This window comes from Brachionichthys hirsutus, chromosome 14 (genome assembly GCF_040956055.1).
Source record: "Brachionichthys hirsutus isolate HB-005 chromosome 14, CSIRO-AGI_Bhir_v1, whole genome shotgun sequence".
NCBI lineage: Eukaryota > Metazoa > Chordata > Actinopteri > Lophiiformes > Brachionichthyidae > Brachionichthys > Brachionichthys hirsutus.
In genome coordinates this window covers 9684703-9707149 of record NC_090910.1, presented here as the reverse complement: position 1 = coordinate 9707149, position 22447 = coordinate 9684703, and the positions used below count along the sequence as shown (strand labels likewise).

The following is a 22447-nucleotide window of genomic DNA, read 5'->3' as shown; positions in this document are numbered from 1 at the left end:
TGTCCACACGCGTCTTCATGGGGGCAACATTGTTGATGACATAAAATCACGTGATCATTCACTTCCGGGTCGCGCCGAACAACTGACGCACGGTGATGACGCATTTTATTTTGGGTCTTTTTTTTTTTTTTTTTCTAACGCGAAGTGGGTTTATCTGGACGTAAACTGTCTATTAAACCAGACCGAGCTGATCTTTTTTGCAGAGAAGCGGAGTCGCTTGAGTTGTTTCTGCTGTCGCCGGGTTTACGAGCTAACATGTAGCGAGTCTGTAGCTTTTTTTTTTTTTTGCTTCAGCAGTATGAAGAATGGAAGAAGACGATGTTACGGTTAGAGAGCAGAATTTCCACAGCCAAGTTCGAGAGTACATCGTAAGTAGCCTAGCAGGCTAACGACGTCGTGCAGTGACGTTGATGGAAGCTAACGCTAGCTTCAATTTGACAGTTCAAGACAGTAGAATTGAATACAACAATTAACGTTTCAATGCAACGAAAATATATATTTTTTATTTATGCATTAAGTACTGGTCTTATATTAGCTACATTTTAAACCGAAATTAACGCACGACTTAAATGTGTCTCATGTCCCATTTGGTTTACTCAGTAATTCCATTTTCCAGTACCCGCATCAAACGAGGCTCTAAGATCATTATCAGGCTGTCAAAGAGATTAACTGTGTAAACATGAAGTTTTATTGCCCTTGGCATTCCAACAACAACAACTACTTTCCTCTGTAGAAAAAAGAAAAATGCTTTCACACTTCTGAGAAGACTGACCTGGATAGTATCTGCTGCGCTTCCATAGCTTACAGTGGTTCTTTGTAGTTTTAAGTAAGACCTTTGTCATCTCTGTTTAAAGTGGCCTATTGGGGTCTATTCCTGGTCATCTACTTTTTGCACCTGATTCTGTGTTTTTGTACATTTCTTTTTCACATTTGAGCATCTATAACTACATAATTTTGTGGCTTGTGAATATGTCAGCTGTCTCTCTCTTAAATGGGGACTTCAGGAGGTAAGAAAATGTGTTTTTCTACAGCTGGAATATCACACCGTGTTTCCCCAGCTTGTATGTGGCGGTCTGGAATTTGTTTTAATGTCAGGTTGTCTGTCTGACGTGTGCACCATCGGCCTGGTGTCTGGCCGAGTCATATCATATCCTCGGTTGGCCTTGATGAGCTGTGCAATGTTGACAGAGTGCAAAATGCTGAAGAAGGAGCTTCTAACATTAGTTATGTCCCGGTCACTGTCACAGTAGAAGGGAGAATGTGGAACGTGATCCTACTGCGAGGCCCTCCGGCTTGTTGCGAGGTCATGCTTACGTATTGATTCAATTTGCAAATGGCCTTGGCTTTGTTCCGTCTGTGTTGAAATATACTGATTAGTAGTGAATGAGTTGTCTAATAAAGAGGAAGGAATGATATTGTTTTGAGTCATTCTGTACATTCTGATGAAAACAAATGTACTGCGGACACCAAACATTTGCATTTTGTGGTTCTACAAATACTAAGTGATCAAGTATTGCAGTGTATTCGCCCATGTTGGAATTTGGCTTTGCAGGAGAGGGTGTGCTCTGCATTCTGGTATCCACCCATTCTGGATTAGACACTGAGGCAGTCAGATAAATCATGTAGTTAACAGTGATAAGCCTAAAGATGTCAGGAGCTATGAAAGAATACAGGAAGAAGTGTTGTGATTCGATTTATTTATTTATACACATAACTAAGATGCTTTTCTTCTGACTTGTATCTGTTACATCTTTGTTTTGTGTATCTTATTCTTTGAACTTAAGGAGGAATATTTGCTCATTTAGCAGCTTCTAATGAAGATATTACTACATCTGCAGTTTATGCAACACTTTGTACAATAATGGAACCATATTCACTGTTCTGACATAAATATGAATATTTTCTTCTTCTGTGTCAGTAGACTGCGGTAAATACTTAATTTTTGTCTTTGGACCAGACACGAATAGATAGTTTTTACCTCACGGTGCTGTATTCAATTCAAAACAAAATCCGTAGATTTTCATCCACTGTTGACCATGGATTCAACTCTGTAGTCTTAATCTGACTACACTTTACAGAATAGAATCATAGTTTAACAATCCCATATTTTGTAGTGTGGAACAGAGGCCAACATTTTTAAATGTCAATATTTGTAAAGTATGATTCATCCACAGTCATAGTAAATCCTTGGCTTAGTTTATGTTGTCGTTCCAGATTTGCTTCCTGCTGTTTGCAGTCCTCTACATTGTTTCCTACTGCATCGTAACCAGATACAAGAGGAAGAGCGGTAAGCCTGTAAATAACACAAACTCAAGCGTGGGAACAGAATTTAGCATGCAACGTGGTTTAAAGCAGGAATGTGTCTAATAATTGAGGCGTGTGCTTGAATCACCGCACCCATACAGGCAGAGTAATCCACTACTGCCAGCCCAGTGTAAACAGTATCCACCTAACAGTGCTTAGAACAATGCAGTAACAAGGGCAGGTTGATGACATCATGTTCTGCTGGAGGCATTTCAAATAATATAGATCCAAGAAATTTCAATGAGATCTTGGTTAGGTTTGTATTCAATCTAAAATCTGGCTGACAATAAAAGGCTGCGTAAAGTTTATATATCTTATATTAAGATCATTATTAGATCAAAGTATACATATATTATTTCCTTCAACTACCCCCCAAAAAAGCCAATACAGGTCACATCATATATCTGTTGTAAATATGATGGAGGTGGGATAATATCAGGTGTTGTGTTATCAGGTGCATAGACTGAAGCAAGGTGTGTGAAATGTGTATAAGTGATGAAGTAATTTGGCTTCCTTTATAGATGACCAGGAGGATGAAGACGCTGTTGTCAACAGAATATCGTGAGTCAAGATGATTTCAGTAAACAAACAAAAACTTTTGAGTGAAGTAACATTTAAAAGGCACTATATATTTTATTTATTTATTTTATTTTAGAATTATTAATCTCGTCTGTTTTTTTGTGGGGGAATAAACGCATGTTTATATTTTATATCCGCTAATATATTTTTTCATTATCGCGTGTTGGTTGGACAGAGGAATGTAATAAATGTATTAATCCTGAAAATTAAAACGTGGAGTAATTATTGGTTTTGCAGCCATGCTAACAACCAATAACATAAATTGGACAAACAGGTTGGCGCTAATTTTCTGACGAGCTCTAACACTGAATGCGTCGGTTTGTATCAGCTTGACCACTCGTTTAGAATTACAGGACACATCATACTTGAGAGTGTCTGTTGTTGCCGCATCCCTTTTTGCGTGTTTCAGTCCAGCTAAGCGAAATGGGACCTTAGAGTCCATCATAAATTATGAACACGTACAGTTGATGAGTTGCTTTATGGATCTGGTGAGGTGGGGGATTCCGTTCAGCCCTTCTGAGGACCACCGAGCAGATGGTCAACCCCACCCGGGAGCAGTTTGATAACCGCATCCTCTGCATATGTAGAAACATAATTAGTCCATGTCTTTTAGTCTTGGGCGCCGCCTGGTTTAAATTTAAGAGTGGAATGATGATTGAATGTTTAGATTGAGTAGTCATTGCTTTAACTAAATATTGGTAACTTAATTCCCTACTTCCTTTTTTTACTCATTAATTCTTGTCACACTGTTAATTAAGTGATTATTAATCAATATAATATTGTAATCCGAAGTGAGTCCTCCAGTAAACGAGTAATTACTTTAAACATATTCTGTTGCTTTCCAATTCTGCATGTCTTGGTTTTACTATTTGTTAGTCCTAACTCGTGTGTGTGTGTGTGTGTGTGTGTGTGTGTGTGTGTGTGTGTGTTTATTTGATTCTATTTTCAGATTGTACTTGTGCACCTTCACCCTGGCAGTGTCAGGCGGTGCCGTCTTCCTACTGCCTTTCTCAATCATTAGTAATGAGATCCTGCTCTCCTTTCCCAAAAACTACTACATTCAGTGGCTCAATGGCTCCCTCATTCACGGTCAGTAGGTCTCACTCCGTCTTTCTTTAACTTCACTCGTTTGTTTTCTCTTCAGTCTGGGAGAGAAGTTAATCTGTATTGGATTGCTAAACTGCATCTAATGTTATTCTTTAAAACTCTTTCATTCGGATTGTGCCATTTATTTTAAAAAACCAACAAATGTATGGCAGTTTGAGTTTTATTTTATAAATCTTTGGAGCATGGATCATTTCAAATCTTAAAGCCCAGTCATGCAAACCCTAACAGTTAAGTGTTACAGTATATACGGTATACCGTGTTAATTCCGTTACTGTGTGTTATAGCGGCCACCAGGGGGCAGTAGCGTCCATGAGTTGGTCTTGAGTGACCACTCTGCAGCTCAAACCCAGTGTTTTGTACCACCTTATAGCAGCGATGTGATAATATTCAAATATACTACATGTTGACATTCACATGTTTGGTTTTTCTGCAGGTTTGTGGAACCTTGTGTCGCTGTTCTCCAACCTTTGTCTCTTTGTCCTGATGCCATTTGCCTATTTCTTCTTGGAGTCTGAAGGATTTGCAGGATCGAAAAAGGTAAAACTGGTCTGTTTATAGTAAAAACATTTATGGGCATCATTTCAAATTGTGTTTATCTTTTGTTTTTGATTGCGGTTGCATTAGAAATGGAAAAATAGAGATTGACACCGTGCTGATCTTCTAAAGTTTGCAGCAAACTTTATTTTTTTATTTTTTTTAATAATGATACATAAATTATTTATTCATCGTATGTCAGGTAAATACACAGCAATAGCAAATTGATTGTACCTCATACTGTGGATAATATATTTGCAGAAATATCGTGAAATATCACAATATACTTTTAGGGCCATATGCTGCTATTTTTGCTGATATAATTTCCCTACGGGATTATTAAAGTATTCTGATTCTGATCCATCCGAGCGGTTCCTGCTTAACAACAGCATCAGCAGGTGCCGAGTCTTTGCCCTCTGCCTGACTCGCACTACTGACTGTAACTGCCACCGTGGAAAGCTCATTAACCGTGGAACTGATTCTGGACTTCACCCAGCGCCACATCCTGACAAACCATTCCAATAAGGCCGTGGGCTGCAAACGCTTCAACGCTGCTGCATCGGCCCCGCTGATTTAAAGCCTGATTCCTTGTCACCCCCTTCCCAGCCCCCTAAAATAAAACTTCAAACGGACAGGCTAATAATCGAGTTGTAAGGCTCAGCGAACTTCCTTGTTTAATTGATTACCCCCCCCCCCCCCCCCCCCCCACCGCCACCACCCCCAAAAAAAAAAGAGGTTGGAAGCTCATGTTCCAAAAGTCCATAAAGTCGCAGCAACATGACGGCGCAATAGAGCCTCGCAAAATGGAGGGGGGGAAGATTTACTTTTAATACACCTCTATCCTGTGTCACAGTTTGAAACCTTTCTGGTTTATGTCCTTCTTGGCAAAGCCACATAAAAATTAGTCTGTACTGTAGAGTATAGCGAGTTCTTTTCTCCCTCAGGCCACTAATTTGCTTCGGTTGGATTTCTTCGGAAGAGGGCAGATCCTGATGTGTAGGGAGCAGGATGGCGGGCCTCTCTCACGTTCCTCCTTTTTGTTCTTTTTCATTTCAACGAGACTGTTTCTTGCTACTGATCTTCCATAAATGGCTTAGAGGGAAGCACTGTTCAGTGTTAAGCTGCACGTCTCTCGTGTGTTTGGGCTAAGGAACGGTCGGAGGTGACGGTCCTGTTTCACTTAAAAAAAATAAAAAAATAAAATAAAAATCAAGCCACCTGCAGAGTCGATCAGCCCGCGGCAAGAGGAATGTAAAACACAGATCTTAGTTTTTATAATGCAATATTATTCCTTTATCCTTACAACGGCATTAGACCACGATGTCACGAGATTTTATGTGGCATTTTTACCTCCTGAGCAAATGTTACGGCACTGCAATGTGCGGAAATGAAGCGAATGATTAATTTAACTACTAACACTCCAAGTCAGCCTCTTCATGTGGCTGCGTTTACTTTTGACGATGTAGTAAAAGACACCACCAGAATAAAGATGGAAATGTGGATGCCCCCCCCCGTCAAATGTTTACTGTTCAGCTCTTCAGAGGATCTGTCACCTGAGTGATTAATAGTTTCACAAATTGTCCAAATTGTGGATGAATCTGAGTGACTTAGGGTCTTCTTGATGTCAGATGTTATGATCCAGCTTTATTTGCTGCAGTAAAATGTCTCCCTCTTTACTGCTGCGGTCTCAAATCGGAGCTGCATCACTTAAGCGGCTGCAGGTCGGTGTTGTAGCTAAAGTGTTTTGGCTCAGATTATGGTTAACAATCGTCTCTGCCAATGTGCATTTGTGTAATTATCTAAAAAGTAGTATTATGAATCGAGTACTTTCCTTGAGATGTTTTTTATGCAGGAAAATATTCAAAAATGGTATTTATCATTGTCTACCAGTAGATGGCATGATAAAGACGAGAGCCGTCCTTGTCGCTCTCGTGTTTATTGAGGAGACCGGCTCGTTCCTACGAAGACATCAGCGCTTTGTTCAGGCTTCTATTTATATCTCGGTGGTTTAATAATAACCTTTGACAAGTATGATATCTTGAAGTTATATTTACTCTAAAGCGATTTGATCAAGATGGAAAAGTTCTTAGTTCTATTTCTAGTGTTTTCTATTCTTATTCTATACTTTCTTATTTTACTATCTCCAGTTTAAAAATATGAATTCACAGACGCAGATTGCGTTGCTAAGAATTTAAAGCGACGATAATTATCCAGTATAAGCAGTCGTTCTCGATGCTTCGACGTCCAGAAGCTATGTATATATTCTGAAGCTTTCGCATTGCCCTGAATAGTCTTTTGGTCTTACCCGCAGTATTGAAATGTGTTTGATCCTGAAACGAGTTGGAACGAGTCTGACCCCCCGAGTGACCCAGCGAAGGGCCAGCAGGTTTCATCTGGTAGTTAAAGAAACTCCTCATCAATCTCATCCTAAGCCCCGACCCGCCAATGATGAGAAGTGTGTTTATTGTGGAGGGAGAGGAGGGGAAGTGGGGGGGGGGGGGGGATGTCTCGCCGAGCAAACCCGCGTGGTGTTACTAAGATACTCCTCTTTGTTGGCGTTCCACAATGGGGCCTGGATATTTATTTCAAATCTCCTGCACATGCAGACATTTTTTCCCAGGCCTCCTTTCGGGCAGGGCCAGCCGGAGAATATAAAGTGGTGTTTACAAACCTTCCCTTAAGGTCACAATGTCTCCCTAAAGCTGCCCGTTACGATGTCCGTCGCCATGGCAACATATTAGTTTGAGTTGGGAATTTGCAAAAGGAACAAGCGAGTTGCGCAGGATTTTTCCGTCTTCTCATGACTCAGTTCTTCTAAATTAAATAAGAATTTCTGATGCTTAAACGGATTCTGCCCCCCCCCGCCCCCCTCCAATTTCCAGTTCTTCCTGATTTCGACGCGAGCTCATCAGTCAGACGTGGAAATAAAATTCTTAAATAGGTCGGCGCATTATTATGGTGCACTTGGTCATAAAATTGATTTGATGGCAAGCGGCTTCCCTCTTTGAAAGAGTTTTAAATTATCCGGTTAGTCAGTTATTAGAGGAGAAGGGAAGCAGGAGATTTAAGTCACCCCCCCCCCCCCCCCCCCCCACACACACACATACACAAAAAAAAGATGAACTTCCACCATGTTTTCTCTTTCTTGACAACTTCCCGAAATCCTTCCTCCGCCCGAATGATACGACGTGATGCTGATCATTGTCATGCTCTCGTGTCGTTGATGCTTTATTAAGACGTGTTATTACGAGTCTTTAGAAGTTCATTGTGCAGCTTTACTGGGGAGAGTCCCGCTCCTCTGCTTTCTGTCTTTGACACGGTCACTGCGCTGCGGCGAACTGGCTGAAGGATACACTAATAAGGTCCCTGGGCATCTGGCATGTCTTTAGTAAAGAGGGCCCCCCCCCCCGCCCCCCTTACTTACTACACTCTTGGCCCTTGTTCTCCACACGCCTGACAGTGAGCAGAAGGATGGCCTGCAGGATGATCTCTGCCTCCACCCGCTGACCGGCCAAGGATTGATGGTGGCAACGAGGAAGCTTCCGCACCACCCATCACTCTCTCTTTGTCCGATTCTCTTTATTTCTATTTCACCCCCCCAACGTTCAACGCCGCGCCGCTTCTTCCCGAGTGTCATCGCTCGCGCTCGCTCACTTCTCCAGCCAACCTCCACAGGTGAACCCGACGACGGCAGATTGAACCGGAGTTGGTCTACAGCACCGATCGCTAGGCCCTCTTCGTCTTAGTGCAATTAGGTGGATTTGGAGGTTGATTTACTTCCCTGGTTGTGTGTGTGTGTGTGTGCGTGTGTGCGTGTGTGTGTGTGTGCGTTTCTGTGTCCATATTTGTGTGATAGTGATTACTTTGCTCTTTCGCACTCCATACATTTCTTGGAAGTCTCTCCAGCTTTGTTGGAGCATAACTGCAGTTAACCCGCCCCTCGCTCAATGTCAGTGTGAGGATCAGGGGATGCTGAATATTTCAGAGCTGCTATATTTAGAGGTAGTTACACATTTAGAACGGCAAGAATAGAAACTTTCAGCTGGCGCTCTAAATGCTAAGACAGAGATCTGTTTCCTTTCTCTCCAGTTTTACCTTCGATCCGTGACGATTATTTGGATTTTCCCTCTTTTTTTTTTTATTTTTTTGCATGCATTTGAGCTTTTGCATTAATGAATCGAATGACCTTGATTTGCCTTCGCAAGACTATTTAAGAATAGACATAACATTTAGTGTGCGATGCCATTGTTGACCTCTTTCTTCTGCACAGCCAGATCACATCTGACGCAGTGAATTGTTCTCCCAGAGAGGCAGGGACCAGGGATGATAGTAGGGGAGGTGACAAGCATTGCTTTTTGCCCTAAATGATCTGAATGGGTAATGATTTGAGTCTTATAAATGATTGAGAGACCTTTCTAAAGGGAATACACCTTCAGCATGGCATTGGCAGCTTGTTAAGGCGGACCGGTGCGCTTGAGTGGACGTCCCCCCCCCGTCCCCCCATTTGGCTTCTGCCTGTCCTGATGCATCCTTAAGAGAGCGCGTGTGGGACGTGGCTCAAGTCCCTGAAAGCATTCCTCTCTCACCTCTCTCACCTCTGGGAAATGAGATGTGCTCAGATGTTGACTCTTCTCCTCCGTCAGTCGCTTGCGCTCTGTTCTCTCGTTCCTTATTTCTCTCCATGTCTTCCTTTCATCTCCCTTTTTTTATTTTATTTCAACAGTCTTAAATGTTCTCCCCACTGCTCAGTTCTGTTCTGTGCTGACTAAATAAAGGCCATAGAGGCCAATTAACCTCTATAGCGCTGCCTGTGAAATGACTGCAGTGTCCGGCTTGGCCACATCCAGACCCTGCCGCCTTTCCCCTCTGTTTCTCAAGAAAGTCTCACTCAAAGAGGCTTTTCTAGAATATCGCTGGAAGAGGAGGCAAGAGGTAGTGAAAGAATGCTGTGTGTGTGTGTGTGTGTGTGTGGGGGGGGGGGGGGGGGGGGGGGGGGGGGGGTTCATTGTTAACAATGAGATGAATACGTCAGAGTTCCAAATCCCTGAATTACTACCCAGCAAGTGGTTATAAGAAAGAAAGATGGGGAAGGCCTCTCTTATAAGTGATCCAAATTGTGAGGCGATCACTAAAATGGTTTTGGTGACAATATGCAGGGAAATTAACAAAAAAAACTTTATTTTATCTTCACGATTGAACCATTTCCATTCTATAAAGTGACTTGATTAATGAGGAACTTGAGCAACAAAGAGACCACCTTCGCGTACCTGTTGGCAAATAATGAACAGCAACCACACAACCATTATGTTAGCTGGTAACAAATTGCTCGCATGTACCCAATTTAAGCAGCGCTCCAAAAGCAGGGAACCCTTGTTATCCCGTGCCTGTTAGCCTACCTGACATGTGTATGAGCACGCCTATCCATCTTGCAGTGCTAGACAGCTCGGCTCTCCAGTAGGGGGGGTGGGGACTGTGTGAACAGGTAAAGGGGGACTTTATTAACCACTCAGCAGTTTGTGACCCGGAAAACCCAAATTACCCCAAAACCCTCTCGTCGGCGCAGCCCTGGACACGACCGCGGTGCTGAGGGAGCTCTAATCGCTCCCAGATGGGAGGTGTGCTATTGATCCCAGACAGTAGCTGACCCAGCCAGGTCTCATGCTCCTTACTGCACCCCCTGCCCCCATCTCCTTAAATGCATGTCCTGCATGTTTGCTGAGAATAGAAATAGAGGCGCTTTAATACGACAGCTAAAAATCTGATCTGCAGTGTGTAACGGGACACATTGTGGCTCAATGCAACGAACATCCATTTGATTAATGTGTCTCTGGTGCATTTTGATATAAAACACTTGTTTTTTCATGATGAGCATTAATTTAATGTTTGTCTTTCTTGTGCATTTTGTCTTTTGTCAGGGCATTAAGGCACGCATCCTCGAGACCTTCGTGATGCTCTTCCTGCTGGCTTTGCTGATCCTCGCATTGTGTGGGTAGCATCTGCACTTATTGACAACGACGCAGCCAGTATGGAGTCGCTCTACGGTATGTTGTTACAAGATTTTGTGTCATTTGTATTCATAAATCTCATGTATTATCTTACGAGGAATACTAAAAATTCTCTCTCACAAAACAAAACTGAAATCTTGTTGCATAATATAAAAATCACAGCTATTTATGGTTGGACGCACTTTGTGCCTACTCTATTTTGGGCATGACGCGGCACGTTTATGTATTTTTCTGTAGATCTTTGGGAGTTTTACCTGCCCTACCTCTATTCTTGTATATCTTTGATGGGAGGACTGCTTTTGCTCAGTGAGTAAACAGTTTGCTATTGCCAAATTAATTTGCCTGAACAATCAAGCTAATCACTCTTGTTGTCTGTAATATATGTAGTGTGCACTCCCGTTGGACTGTCCAGGATGTTCACCGTCATGGGCCAGTTACTAGTGAAGCCAACAGTAAGTAATTATTAGAATTTAAAACTCGGCTTTCCCCTGAAGAGATGCAGAGTTGAACTCCGACACCTCTGCTGAGACCTTCAGGCCACGTTGCACCTCCGCTCCATAAGATGTTTCTCAGTCAGCCATTTACATTCATGACAGAGGACTACAAATACATCACCAGCTCATCTGCCATCTCTTCAGTCCCACTTTGGGCCTAATTGTAACCCATTTCGTCTCTTCCTCCTCCTTTAGATCCTGGAGGACCTGGATGAGCAGATTTACTGCATCCATTTGCAGGAGGAAGCCCTTCAGAGGAGATTAAACGGTATGTCTTCGGGAGACGTGCCGGCATATTATAGAGGAGGGGAGGGGTTGACGGCCCTATTGGGCGTGATGGAGCGCGCTACGCTGGAATCAATTAGCATTGGAAATTCAGCCACACACACACACACACACACAGAGGCAAAAATCCACTCACACTTGACACTGGCCTTTCCCCAGCACTCTCTTAGTCTCATAACTTTCTGCTAAAGGGCGATGCAGCCGCCATGGCAAGGACCATATTTTATGTTTAGGAAGTTTTTAAGGATCCATTTAAGGCACTTCAGTGCTACTGTCACTAATAGCGAAATGATTGCCTCATTTTGTGCCAGGCCCAGAAAGGTAGTCTGGGTAATAAGATGGAAATTAAATCTTTTACAAGAACCTTTGGCTAGGCCCTGTGGACATTTAAGCAAGTCTTCAGAGACCATGCAGGAACTACATACGGATCTCCGGATGCCGGCATAGAGTGAAAGTTTACGGATACGGACGGTGTTTTCTTATAAAACCTCCTCTTTTCGTGTCACGGCCGCCTTTGTTTCTGAATTCCTTGTTTGATGACATATAATCTCAAAAAGCAGGAAGTATTTGGGCCAAATTCCTAAACCTACTTTTACATTAACTCAAGCAAGCAGCCAAGTATACAGATGTGAGAAAATGACGAAGATGTGCATCTTTACAAACCAGGGAGGTAAGGAGATCACTTCCTGATAGCTCCATGTTTTTAAATGCTTTGCTGGTCACCTCCATAGACTGCCACCAATGCGTATGGTTCCTTAGGGCTCATTCCACACGGCCCTTCTTTGAAGTAACCGATAGAATAATTGTAATCTGTTCCTTCCCATCTTCAACGGTGTTTGATCTTTACAAGTCTGTGAGGCCCCCCAAAAAATAAAACTAGTGGACAGCATCTCTGTGCAAAGAGGCCAATAAGCAATCCACTATTGCCTATTAAGAAGGTAGCTGTAGACAAAGTAAGATGTTGCTGTGAATGTATTTTCGTACATACTGTAGGTACATGTACACACGTTCGAAGTCCACGCGCACACTCGGGCCAGAGTGGCTTTCTTTGATCTATTGAGAATGCTGAGGAGACGGCGGTTCAGGAACAGTTCACAGGACACACTCCAGAGGCGAGCGATGTTGTCTTCTTGCTTCACCTGTGTCTGCTCTGCATTGCGCTCCCCCAGCAGATTATCCTCTTAAACAGTTTGTGTTTGTAGATGTGGACTGTTGAGCCACAGCGGTGATGCATTTATGTTTATTTACACATCTGGACCTTTGTTGTCCTGCCTTTCGACATGGCTGACCGGTTGTTGATTATTTTCTTTTGTAAATCGTGCTGATCCGGAGGTCATGGCTTAAACTGACTGATTGAAAATTTCTGTTTTCCCTTTCAGGGTGAAAAGCTTCTTACCTTTAAATCTTGAGGAACAATTGTAGCAGTTACTTTCAGAATCCTACAAATTATGTATTTAAGTTTACATTTACAAAACTTACTCAGATGATATAGGTGATATTTATGGTTATTTTTATGCAAAAATGGCCAAAGTAAAGAGGCTACAACCTAATTCCTGACAATTTCCCCCAATCAAATAGCCACAGTGGAAACAGGCATCAATGACAAGCACACATCCCCATACTGTCCTCTCAAAACCCAGAGTCCCTGTCCGGATGCTATGCGGCACACTGACCTTGCCGGTGCCTCTGTTGTCTCAGCGTGGCGTTTAGTATTTGTGCGGGTGACGTAATGTTTCGAGTGGTGAAGGTTGGGGAGGATGCTTTGAATTACTCCAGGCCTTCCTGGATGCCAGAATCCTCACTCAGCATCTCTGCCTCGCTGTAACTCAGCCTTTTAGTTGATGGTGCCAGCAGATGGAGAGTCCAAGGACACAGGTTGCCCCTGCCGAAAAACACATGCAAATCACCCATGAGGCAAAAAGAAAAAAAACCCAATTAGGTTTAGGAGTGACGTCATTGCAGATATTGCAATCCTCAACAAGTGCTAATGCTATCTGTGTTAGCTTAGATCTGCCACGTTTATGGCAATTAACGTATTATACATTTGATCAATGATTAAAAACTGCAGATGGCAGGTGAAGAAAGCCTTTGGATAGGTGATAGATTAGTTCACGGGTGACGTTTCAGTTTGCTGAACTGTTCCTGACATTTCCTGTTGTGTTGTGACCGCATTTGCTTGAAGGGTTCAAACTTTCCCTGCTTAGATCTCGGGACAGCTCTGGCTGTCTATCTCGCTTCTCCTGCCTACTTAACCTCATCCAGACAGGGAGTGTCGTAATGACGGAGGGAAGGAGGAGGGTTTGATCAAAGTGATTGGTCATTCACTCGCGTAACAAAGATGAAAGATGGTATTTTTATTGCATGCTAGTAACAGTGTAACGCTGAACTAATTGGTCTTGATCTGCTAACCCCCCCCCCCCCCCCCCCGGGAGATGCAAAGGGTTATTCCTTCACTTTGGCTCGGAGGGCTCTTCTACGCTGCTGCCACAGGCTGGAAGGAAAACAGACTGAAACAGATAAATTAGTCCTAAATGAAGCCGTCCTTGTGGTTTTCCCGGAGAATCCCTTTTCTGACTTCTCCAGCTCAACTCGACGAGTTGCGGCATGCGCTCGACGGCTCCCAACGCAGGAGATTGTTTTTACTTGTTTGAGATCACATTGTTGTATTCTGAGAAGGACTGCTTGCTTTGATGGGATTTCTTAACAATAAGTTAAATACCATTTGCCGAGGCAAAATGAGAGACGCTAACATCCTCTATTTTCTCTGGCTCGGGTTCCTTCTTTACGGATTTGAAGAAGTCTTTCAGAACGTAATATGTGCATTTTTAGACTTCATGATTAAAACATTTATGAACAAAATAATCTGCAAATTCATACATATTAGAATAATCATCAGCTCCAGTCCTAAACATGCAACAAATTTCATTAAGTGCAAGGCTTCTGTTTCTGCAGGATCATCCACTCACGCTTACACTCGAGGAAGCTTTACTCACCAGCTCAACAAAGAACTCGACAGTATTAGAAATCAGAAGAATAAATTAGGTAAGTATTTGCAATATCTGAAAGTCTTCATAGATTTTGTCTGAAGACCTTGAATTGTCATGGAAATGCATGCCAAAACGTTTTCTTTTTTACATATTGCTGACAGGCAGCCGCTTTCTCCACGTCTGCTTTAATTTCTTAATTTGGACTTCGACCAGAACCGCTTGATAATTTCCCATCCATTTTAGGATATTACAAATGAGGCCCGAGCCTTTTGGGGAGCGGGGTGGGGGGGAGAGAGCACAAAGGCACTTAGGATATTGGACGAGATGCAAACTTTATATTGTAGCAAGCCTTTTAGTGATGTCATTAATTTAGAAGGATGGTGCATATAAAGTGCATTTGGCAAACTTCTTGTGCATGCAGGGTGGGTTCGCTTTGAGAATAAGGAGAACTAACAAGGTTGGAAAATGAGAAAGAAAGTCAATATGGCAAGGAGTATAGGGCAGGCCAGATACACAATGGGGCAGTGGATGTCCATCACAGAAAGAATAATGTCATGTGGTCTCCAGGCTGTCAGCAGCGTCTCTGAGATGTAAAAAAAAGGAGAGGAAGATAGAAATGTTTTGAGATCTTTGGTGAGCACATAGATTAACAAGTGGGTAAAAGTAGTTTGTAATACTCTTAATCTCTAAACCTGGAAAGTGAAATTGCTGCTCATACGTATTTTATTACACGTACAGAGGAATCTCCTATTTTGTCTCCATCGCATTCTGTCACAGAGAGAAGAAAGAAAGCGTCAGGCTGGGAGAAGAACTTGTTGTATCCCATAGTGATGCTGATCCTGCTCGCGGGAACGGTGAGTGCAGGGCCTGACCTATCGTTATACTCAGACTGTTTGCTCAGCCTGGCTGGGGGGGGGGGGGGCACTGCCGCTGACACGCAGCATCTCAAACCCCATCCTCAAACGGTTTCTCAAGTCCTGGGTGTGGAAAGTACTTTTATTTAATAGCTGCTTAAGACATTGCTGAATAGTCCACATGCAGCAACTGGGATTTTCCACAGATTATAGTCTGGAAATACTATTTATGCCCTCTGATATAGTTTGATTATGCAAGAAAGGCCGTGTGAGGAACATGACACGTGCATCGAATAGCCTCCGTGTTGTTCAGGCTTTGAGAAGCTTAATGTTGGAACAGTTTACGGTCACAAGGTGGTCATTATGCATTACCATGCAGATCAGCAAGGCCTCCATAGTTCATTAATATTATAGCGGAGGCTACTTTCAGTGCTTTCATTAAACAAGTTATCATCCTCTCTGTCCGCAGACCATCTCCGTCCTGATGGTGGCATTGAATATCCTCTACCTTCTGGTTGATGAGACTGCCATGCCCAAGGGATCCACAGTAAGCCTATTGTCTCACTGAAGTACATCTGCTCTCCCCACATGCACACACCAACACACATCCAGTAAACTGCAGGAAGAGCCTGCCTATCAGACCTGCCATGTTCCCGGCGGAGACATAAATCAAATTCCGGATATGCTCAGATGTTGTAAGAAAAAGCCCGACAAGATGTTAATCAGACCCCAACCTTGTGCCTCTGGTTTTGTTTTGGAAGCTCATTGAAAGTCATTTCACAGTTGTGTGCAGATTCAATGAGGTTGCTACGTGTCTCAAATTCACAGTGTGTGAATAAAGCTGCTTTTTTCTCTCACTGCAAAGGCGGGGGGGGGGGGGGGGGGGCAGGTAAAGGGCTCTGAGTGTGAGGCAGGCGGACAGAATGGGGAAGGCTCTCAGAGATTCTCATCTCTGCCTAACATGCAACGTGCTTTAAGCTCTCCTTATCTCATTTGCAGTGACAGGTGTGTGTGTATGTGTGTGTGTGTGTGTGTATGTAGTTGCATTCTTGTTTGAGAGGGGGGGCAACAGAATGTATCCTATTTCTACCTCGTTTCATTTCGCATCTCGCGGGCAACTGACAGAGCAGCCCTCGACACTCCGATTATTTTATTGAGCTGAAATGTTTCCTTTGGAATGACGCGTCTCGAAGCCGTTCTCCCTGGCAGCGTGGCCTTACTAAATGGTTTATGTGTTTCTTAAGCTGGATGGAAGCCACACTTCTGATCTCATAGCACTACGAGGGATGGGGGGGGGGGGGGAGATCTCTTGCGTCAAAAAAATCAATACTGATATGATATTCCATCTCTCCACCCTGTTAGCGTTACCCTCCAGCTCTCAAACTATCTGCCCCTCTAGCACAAAAATTCCGTCAGTCACCCTCACGTGGTCTGGAAGGAGATAACGACAGAGGAGAGAAAGTGATATAAAGAAGTAGATAGTGTCTGCGGTCTGGAGGAGGCGCTGTCGGAGCAAAGCGACTGTGGGAAAGTCAAATGAGGCTCCGATTTGGTAATTGTTATAGGGCAAGAACACAATGGAAGTGCCCTGTCAATGTTTGTCTTCCCTGCCTTCCGAGCATCCTGCCTCGGCATACTGAGCAGTTTTCCAATTTTCTAAAGCAAAGGATGGGATGATGAGAGAGAGAGCGGGGAGGACAAGCAGGTAGCTGGAGAGGAGATGCTATAGAAACAAGGGGGGGAGGAGAAAGGAGGAGGGAAACTGGAAGTGGAACTGCCTCTGTCAAAGGACACAGTGTTTTACAGCTTGATTAACACACACCATCAGGGACCAATAAAATTGTTATTGCAGACTCTCCTCTTCAGTAGCGACCACACTTGACACGGTATTTTTAAAAATGGACAATTATCTGCAATTGGACAGCAACTTTTAGCTCACAGCAGTTGCCCTTCTCTAAACAGCTTCAGTTTCCCTCTGACAAGCAACCCTCGGCTATGACCTTTAAAGTTTTATTTGTGGGTAAAAAAAAAAAAAAAAGCCTTTTGAACATTTGGTTTTTGATCTGCAGTCAAAGACATCTCTAGCGTCAATTTCTCAAGTCATTTCCCATAAAGCAAAGCTTTCTAAACATTGTAGGTGAAATTGTGGAACACTGAGTGAAAGATCTTGGTGCATTTATACTTTCTTTTGTGTGTAGCGTCAAATACTTTAGCGCATCTGAGTAAGCCGACGCATTCAAGTGACGGTTGCGTTGTATCATTACTTAGAGAACCTGCCCGAGGTCAGTCGGTGCTTGTCAAGACAGTTTTATTTACACGCGGTGCCAAATAACAGTAAAATGCTGACGACCTTACCGGCGGACCGGTAATGCAAGGTGTTAATCTTACAAGCAACAAATGCAGTGCGTCTGCTGAGAGCCACGGCAGCAGCTGCCAGTCTCCCTCAGCCTCTGTCTCTGACACAAACAAACTCCATCACCCTTCCCGCTGCTGGAATTAAGATTGAAAGGAGGCGCGCTGTGAATGCTAGTTGTCCTAAGCGCATGCATAGATGCATATTGCAAGTGCATAAACGCATTTTCTTAATGCATGCTGCCCTCGCTCCATTAATAAATAACATCAGATGCCGTCTGCTAATTCCCCACCTAAGAGAGAGAGAGAGAGAGAGCACTGCGCCACGGCTCTGCAGCGAGCTCCCCGAGATGACGGTGACATAAAAAGGCATGAAAACAACCTTGCTGCAGGCTTTTTCTTTTTTTTCTTTTTTTTTGTATTCAAGTACAATTTGAGGTAAGGACAGTCGGTGCTGGTCGGAAAGACATGCAAAAATAATGAGGGGAAAAAAATACAGAAATGACAGATATTAAAATTATGATTCAGACCGTACATTAAATATACAAACTGTATAAAAAGCTGAATATGAGTTTTCGGTTGTTTGGTAAACTTATGAGAAGGATTTTAAAAGCAAGTCATCTCCATTTACTTTTTCTTCCCGGACATAAAGTACGATACTGAATGTGCCACTGATCCTTCGGTGGATCAAACACGAAGCCAAGTCTCATAAAAAAAGATATGAATCATTTGACAGCCCTTTTCCCCAGCAGAAATGTCAAAAAGCTTGGGGGTGGGTTTCAAGTACTGGACGGGGGGGGGGGTAAACCTGGTGTGTTTGCTGAATTATTTGTTTTGATGTTTTGATGTTTTCGGCATGCTTTTGTTCTGTATACTTCTCCTACTAAAAGCTGTTTTTTTGTTTGAACACCTGTTCACATATCGCATGATCGACAGCGATTTGAAAAGAGTCCTCTTTCATCTTGTTCCATTCATTACTTAGCCAATTCGATTCTGTCTTTCTCAAGTGGGGGAAATTCTTTGTGCGCTGCGTACTTACTTTGCAGAAGTTCTGTAATTACATGTATGTGTAACTGCCTGCAGTGCTGTCGTTTCCTTTTTTAATTATTATTTTTTTTGTGTAAGATCAGGGTGTGATGACATTGAATAACCCAGTTTTCTGTCTGTGTCTTTCAGGACCGAAGGATTGGGAACACTTCCCTGTCGACGTTCGGCTTGGCTCGAGCAGCGTTGGAGATCATTCTCATGTTGTATCCTTCCAGTTCCGATCCCTTCATCTTTTAGCCCTTTTTTCCATCGGTGGCTGAAATAGCAGGCTTCACGACCATTTTCAAAACGAGCTTTGTTTAATCGGAACGTAGTTCAGCCGGACGCCTTCCGGAGGACGCGTTGTGTTGTTTCGTCACCTTTTTTTAAATCGAATCTGAAAAGGTGGAGACTTGGGATGCTTCAAAGGACAACTCAATGAAGCTGCTTGTGTCTCCAGTGTTTTTGGTCCTTAATTCTTTCACTAAACAGCTACTTGATGGTGTCCTCTGTTGTTGGCTTCTATAGCCTTCGCCTCTTTCAGGCGCTCACACCCAGGAAGGATGACACAACCATGACAACGGTAAAGTTCAGATTGAATGACAGGGTGCGGGGTGAAGTGGGGGCAAGGCTGCCGAGATAGCTCCTAAGGTGCTGATGAGTTTGGAACCCCCCCCTATTTCCTCCTCTTTCTCGCCTTCCTCTATGCTTGGAACTCCTGCCGCTCGCTAATGTTTTCCTCAGGCCCCTCAATGGCTTTTGGTCGATCTGTCCAATATTTGTTTGTGGGTTGTGCAAACACTGGCAAAGTGAAAGCTCCTTTCTTTTACATCAGAGGGAGAGTGGGCTTTTTTTTTTTTTTTTTTGGTGGGGTAGGGGTGGAGGATGTGTGCTCTGTTCGGCCCATAGTGGCACTCATTCACTTGGTAATGAGTTTGGGAGGGGTGAAGCTTGTTAACTAGCCATGACGCTCCAGTGAAAGGTTTTGAAGGGACAACAGAGAGAACCTGGTAATGAGCAACTTCAGAGGTTCTAATTGTGCAATATGTGGAACCAATTTAACATCAAGTGGTGTGTGTGTGGGGGGGGGGGTGGTGGCTAAAAATGATAGTGCCACAGGTTCGGGGGGGGTGGTGGCTAAAAATGATAGTGCCACAGGTTCCTCACTCATCTCAAATGTTTCTTACAGTAAAAAAAAAATGTTTTTTGAGAGAGCTTAAATGTGAAGTTTAGTTGTTCTTGATTTGTAGATCATCGGTTGCTGCGTGTCCCTCCTGGTCCTGAGTTCAGCCCTACCAGTGATGTCCAGAACTCTGGGTGAGTACCAGTGTGTGCTTTAGGGGGGTGTGAGTGAGTATGCTGATTTCAAAGTTCCCACCTCGACTTTGTGTACAGATTAAATATTTTTAGCCGCAGTTAACATTCTGAGATATACAGGCTTTGAAAGATCAACGGCAACTTTCAGGGCTGTATTTGGTAGCAGACCATCGAGGCTGAAATCTTTTAGTTTCCCGTAGTGACATCATAGGCGGACGAAGAGGTATAGGTGACAGGACTATCATCCCAATGAGATTTATAAACAGACCATCAGAGTGGGGGAAATGGAACAGTAAAAATATCAACGGGTTTTGCTTCGACACTGATTAGATTAAAGATTAATATTTGAAGAGAAAATGGCCTACGAGCTGAAGACTAATGACGTGGACGGTTACGTGAGATTTAGAGCTGCAGTGCGGGACGTTGTCATTTAAATAAACATCCGTTACATCCAAGCCCATGCAAAACATCCAATCCTGATGCGTTATGGATGCCTGACCTGCTGCCTTCTAATGTCTCCCACTCGCCATTTCAAATGCCAGGCAACCCCCACCCCCCCCCCTGTCCCAATTCGATTTTCTCAAATTACCAAACCCAGATCAAAACCTTTGCAAATAGAAATGGATGTAGCCAGACCACAGTGGCAAGCTGCATCAACGGGGGTCTCCATCTATCTCTATCTCCGTCGCACTCTCTCCCTCTTTCTCTCTGTCTGTGTCTTCACCGGCAATTTTGTTAAAGGTCCTTGATGCTCGCAAACTGCTTACTGCGGCTGTAAATATGTCTCTCTGGACACTGAATCGATCGGCCCAATCTAATTGACAACAGCGGTTGTGAAGATGTTCCAGGAGATGCAGAATGCAGACCGACCCGTGTATGTCTACAAAGAGATGACTGCTGTGATTAATAGGGTTCACGTACACTTATTTCCTTATTCCTGCAAAGAGTATATCAAAGAATTACTCATGGAGAGAGTAAACTGCCTTCGGCGCAGATGGACTGTCAAACTGTAACAGTCATGTTGTTAGCCGAGCGCTTTCTGACCCATTTTCATTGCCTTGGATCTCTGTCCCTCACAGGTATCACGAGGTTTGATCTCCTGGGGGACTTCGGGAGATTTAATTGGCTTGGAAACTTTTACATTGTTCTTTCGTACAACCTGCTGTTTGCGGTCGTGACAACGCTCTGTCTTATAAGAAAATTCACCTCAGCGGTTCGAGAAGAGCTTCTGAAGGCCTTTGGTAAGTCTAAATGTTTTTTTCTGTTGTCCGCTTTACAGCGCTGAAAATGAGTAATCACATTTTAAGATAAAGAGTACATTGAAATGGTGTTTATTTACTCTGAGATGGCCCGACCATTACTGACGATAAAAGAAATTGCATTACGCTGTAATGTGCTATGCTACCAGTGGTGTCATGCTTGATACACAGGCTGGGATAGGGTTAGAAAATGTCAGATAGAGGCACTGAGGGGAAAAGAAGCACATCAATACTTCTGTCTAAGTGAAAGTCTGAGGCCTTTTAATGAGATTTCTCTTCCTTATCTCATCTTGCCCAGGTCTGGATAAATTGCAACTGTCAAACAGTCCCACAGACCCTGAATCTGGGAAGCTCTCGGCCAACGGGCATCAGAAAACTCTGTGAAAGCGACAATCGATCAACACACACACACACCTTAGCACAGCCAAAGGGAGATTTCGACAGACTGCTGAAAAGTGAAAGGGATTGGATGGAACTTAATAAACCCGGGCAGTGTCTGATGGACGCTGCAAATGGAGGCCGAGAGCAATTTAGCTTCGTGACATTCCATCCTCTGTGTCTCGGATAGAAGCTGGGACAGAGCCAGGGATGAGACGCAGGAGCGAAACGGACTGGTATCACTGCAGTGACCTTGATGTTGACCTCAACTGCGACTGTGACTTTAAACTGGGGGGGGGGGACTCTTCCTTACTCCCCCATTGCTAGCTAGTTATTTTCTTACCACTGCACTATATAGAAAAACAGGTTCTAGCTCATCACCCTGCTTCTCCTCCTCTGTTCTCGGCTCTCTGGTTTTTAATGTCCGTACATCTGCAGTGTGTGATCTCCAGTCGTCGGTCTCTCATTGTGTGAACTGATACGAGCGCAATAACGTGTCACCTGCCATTTTTCTTTTTTTAATTCTAAATTTGAAAGTAATAAGATCTGTGAAGCATTTGGAAAAGCACCCGTCACAGCCAGTATAATTAACATTATATAAATTAGCACCATCATTACTGATACGCCTCCGGATTTTTACCTCTGTCATTCATCTTTTTATTTGGCTTTACTCAAGTGTGCTTTAACTTTGATGTCAATTTATATAAAGTCTGGTAACTTTTTTTTTTTTTGGTGCTCGAGATCAGACTTGAGCTACTCTACACATTTGGGTGTTGCATCCACTTTGGCTCCGGTGAGGAGAGAATAATTTTAATGCACTTGAAGACGATTCTGTGGTTGTATTTCCTAGCATTTTATTATGCATGTTAAGAAAAATGTCTACATTTTTGCTCTGTCCAAATCTTTTTTATTGTAGATTCACAGGGCACAGAAAGATTTCTCATTTGTAAATTGACGTGTACATAT

General features: G+C 43.3%; 1 protein-coding gene across 1 annotated transcript; it reads left to right on the top strand.

The window, feature by feature from the left end:
* Positions 1–305: 305 nt before the first annotated feature.
* Positions 306–21685, top strand: lmbr1 (limb development membrane protein 1). The gene is given in 18 exon segments (XM_068747721.1): positions 306–368; positions 2215–2287; positions 2826–2865; positions 3833–3972; positions 4424–4527; positions 10440–10500; positions 10503–10565; positions 10767–10835; positions 10917–10981; positions 11219–11291; positions 14261–14350; positions 15073–15149; positions 15619–15696; positions 18678–18751; positions 19020–19110; positions 19778–19844; positions 20924–21085; positions 21402–21685. Coding segments are annotated over 18 exon segments (1476 nt in total). The 3' UTR covers positions 21488–21685.
* Positions 21686–22447: the final 762 nt, after the last annotated feature.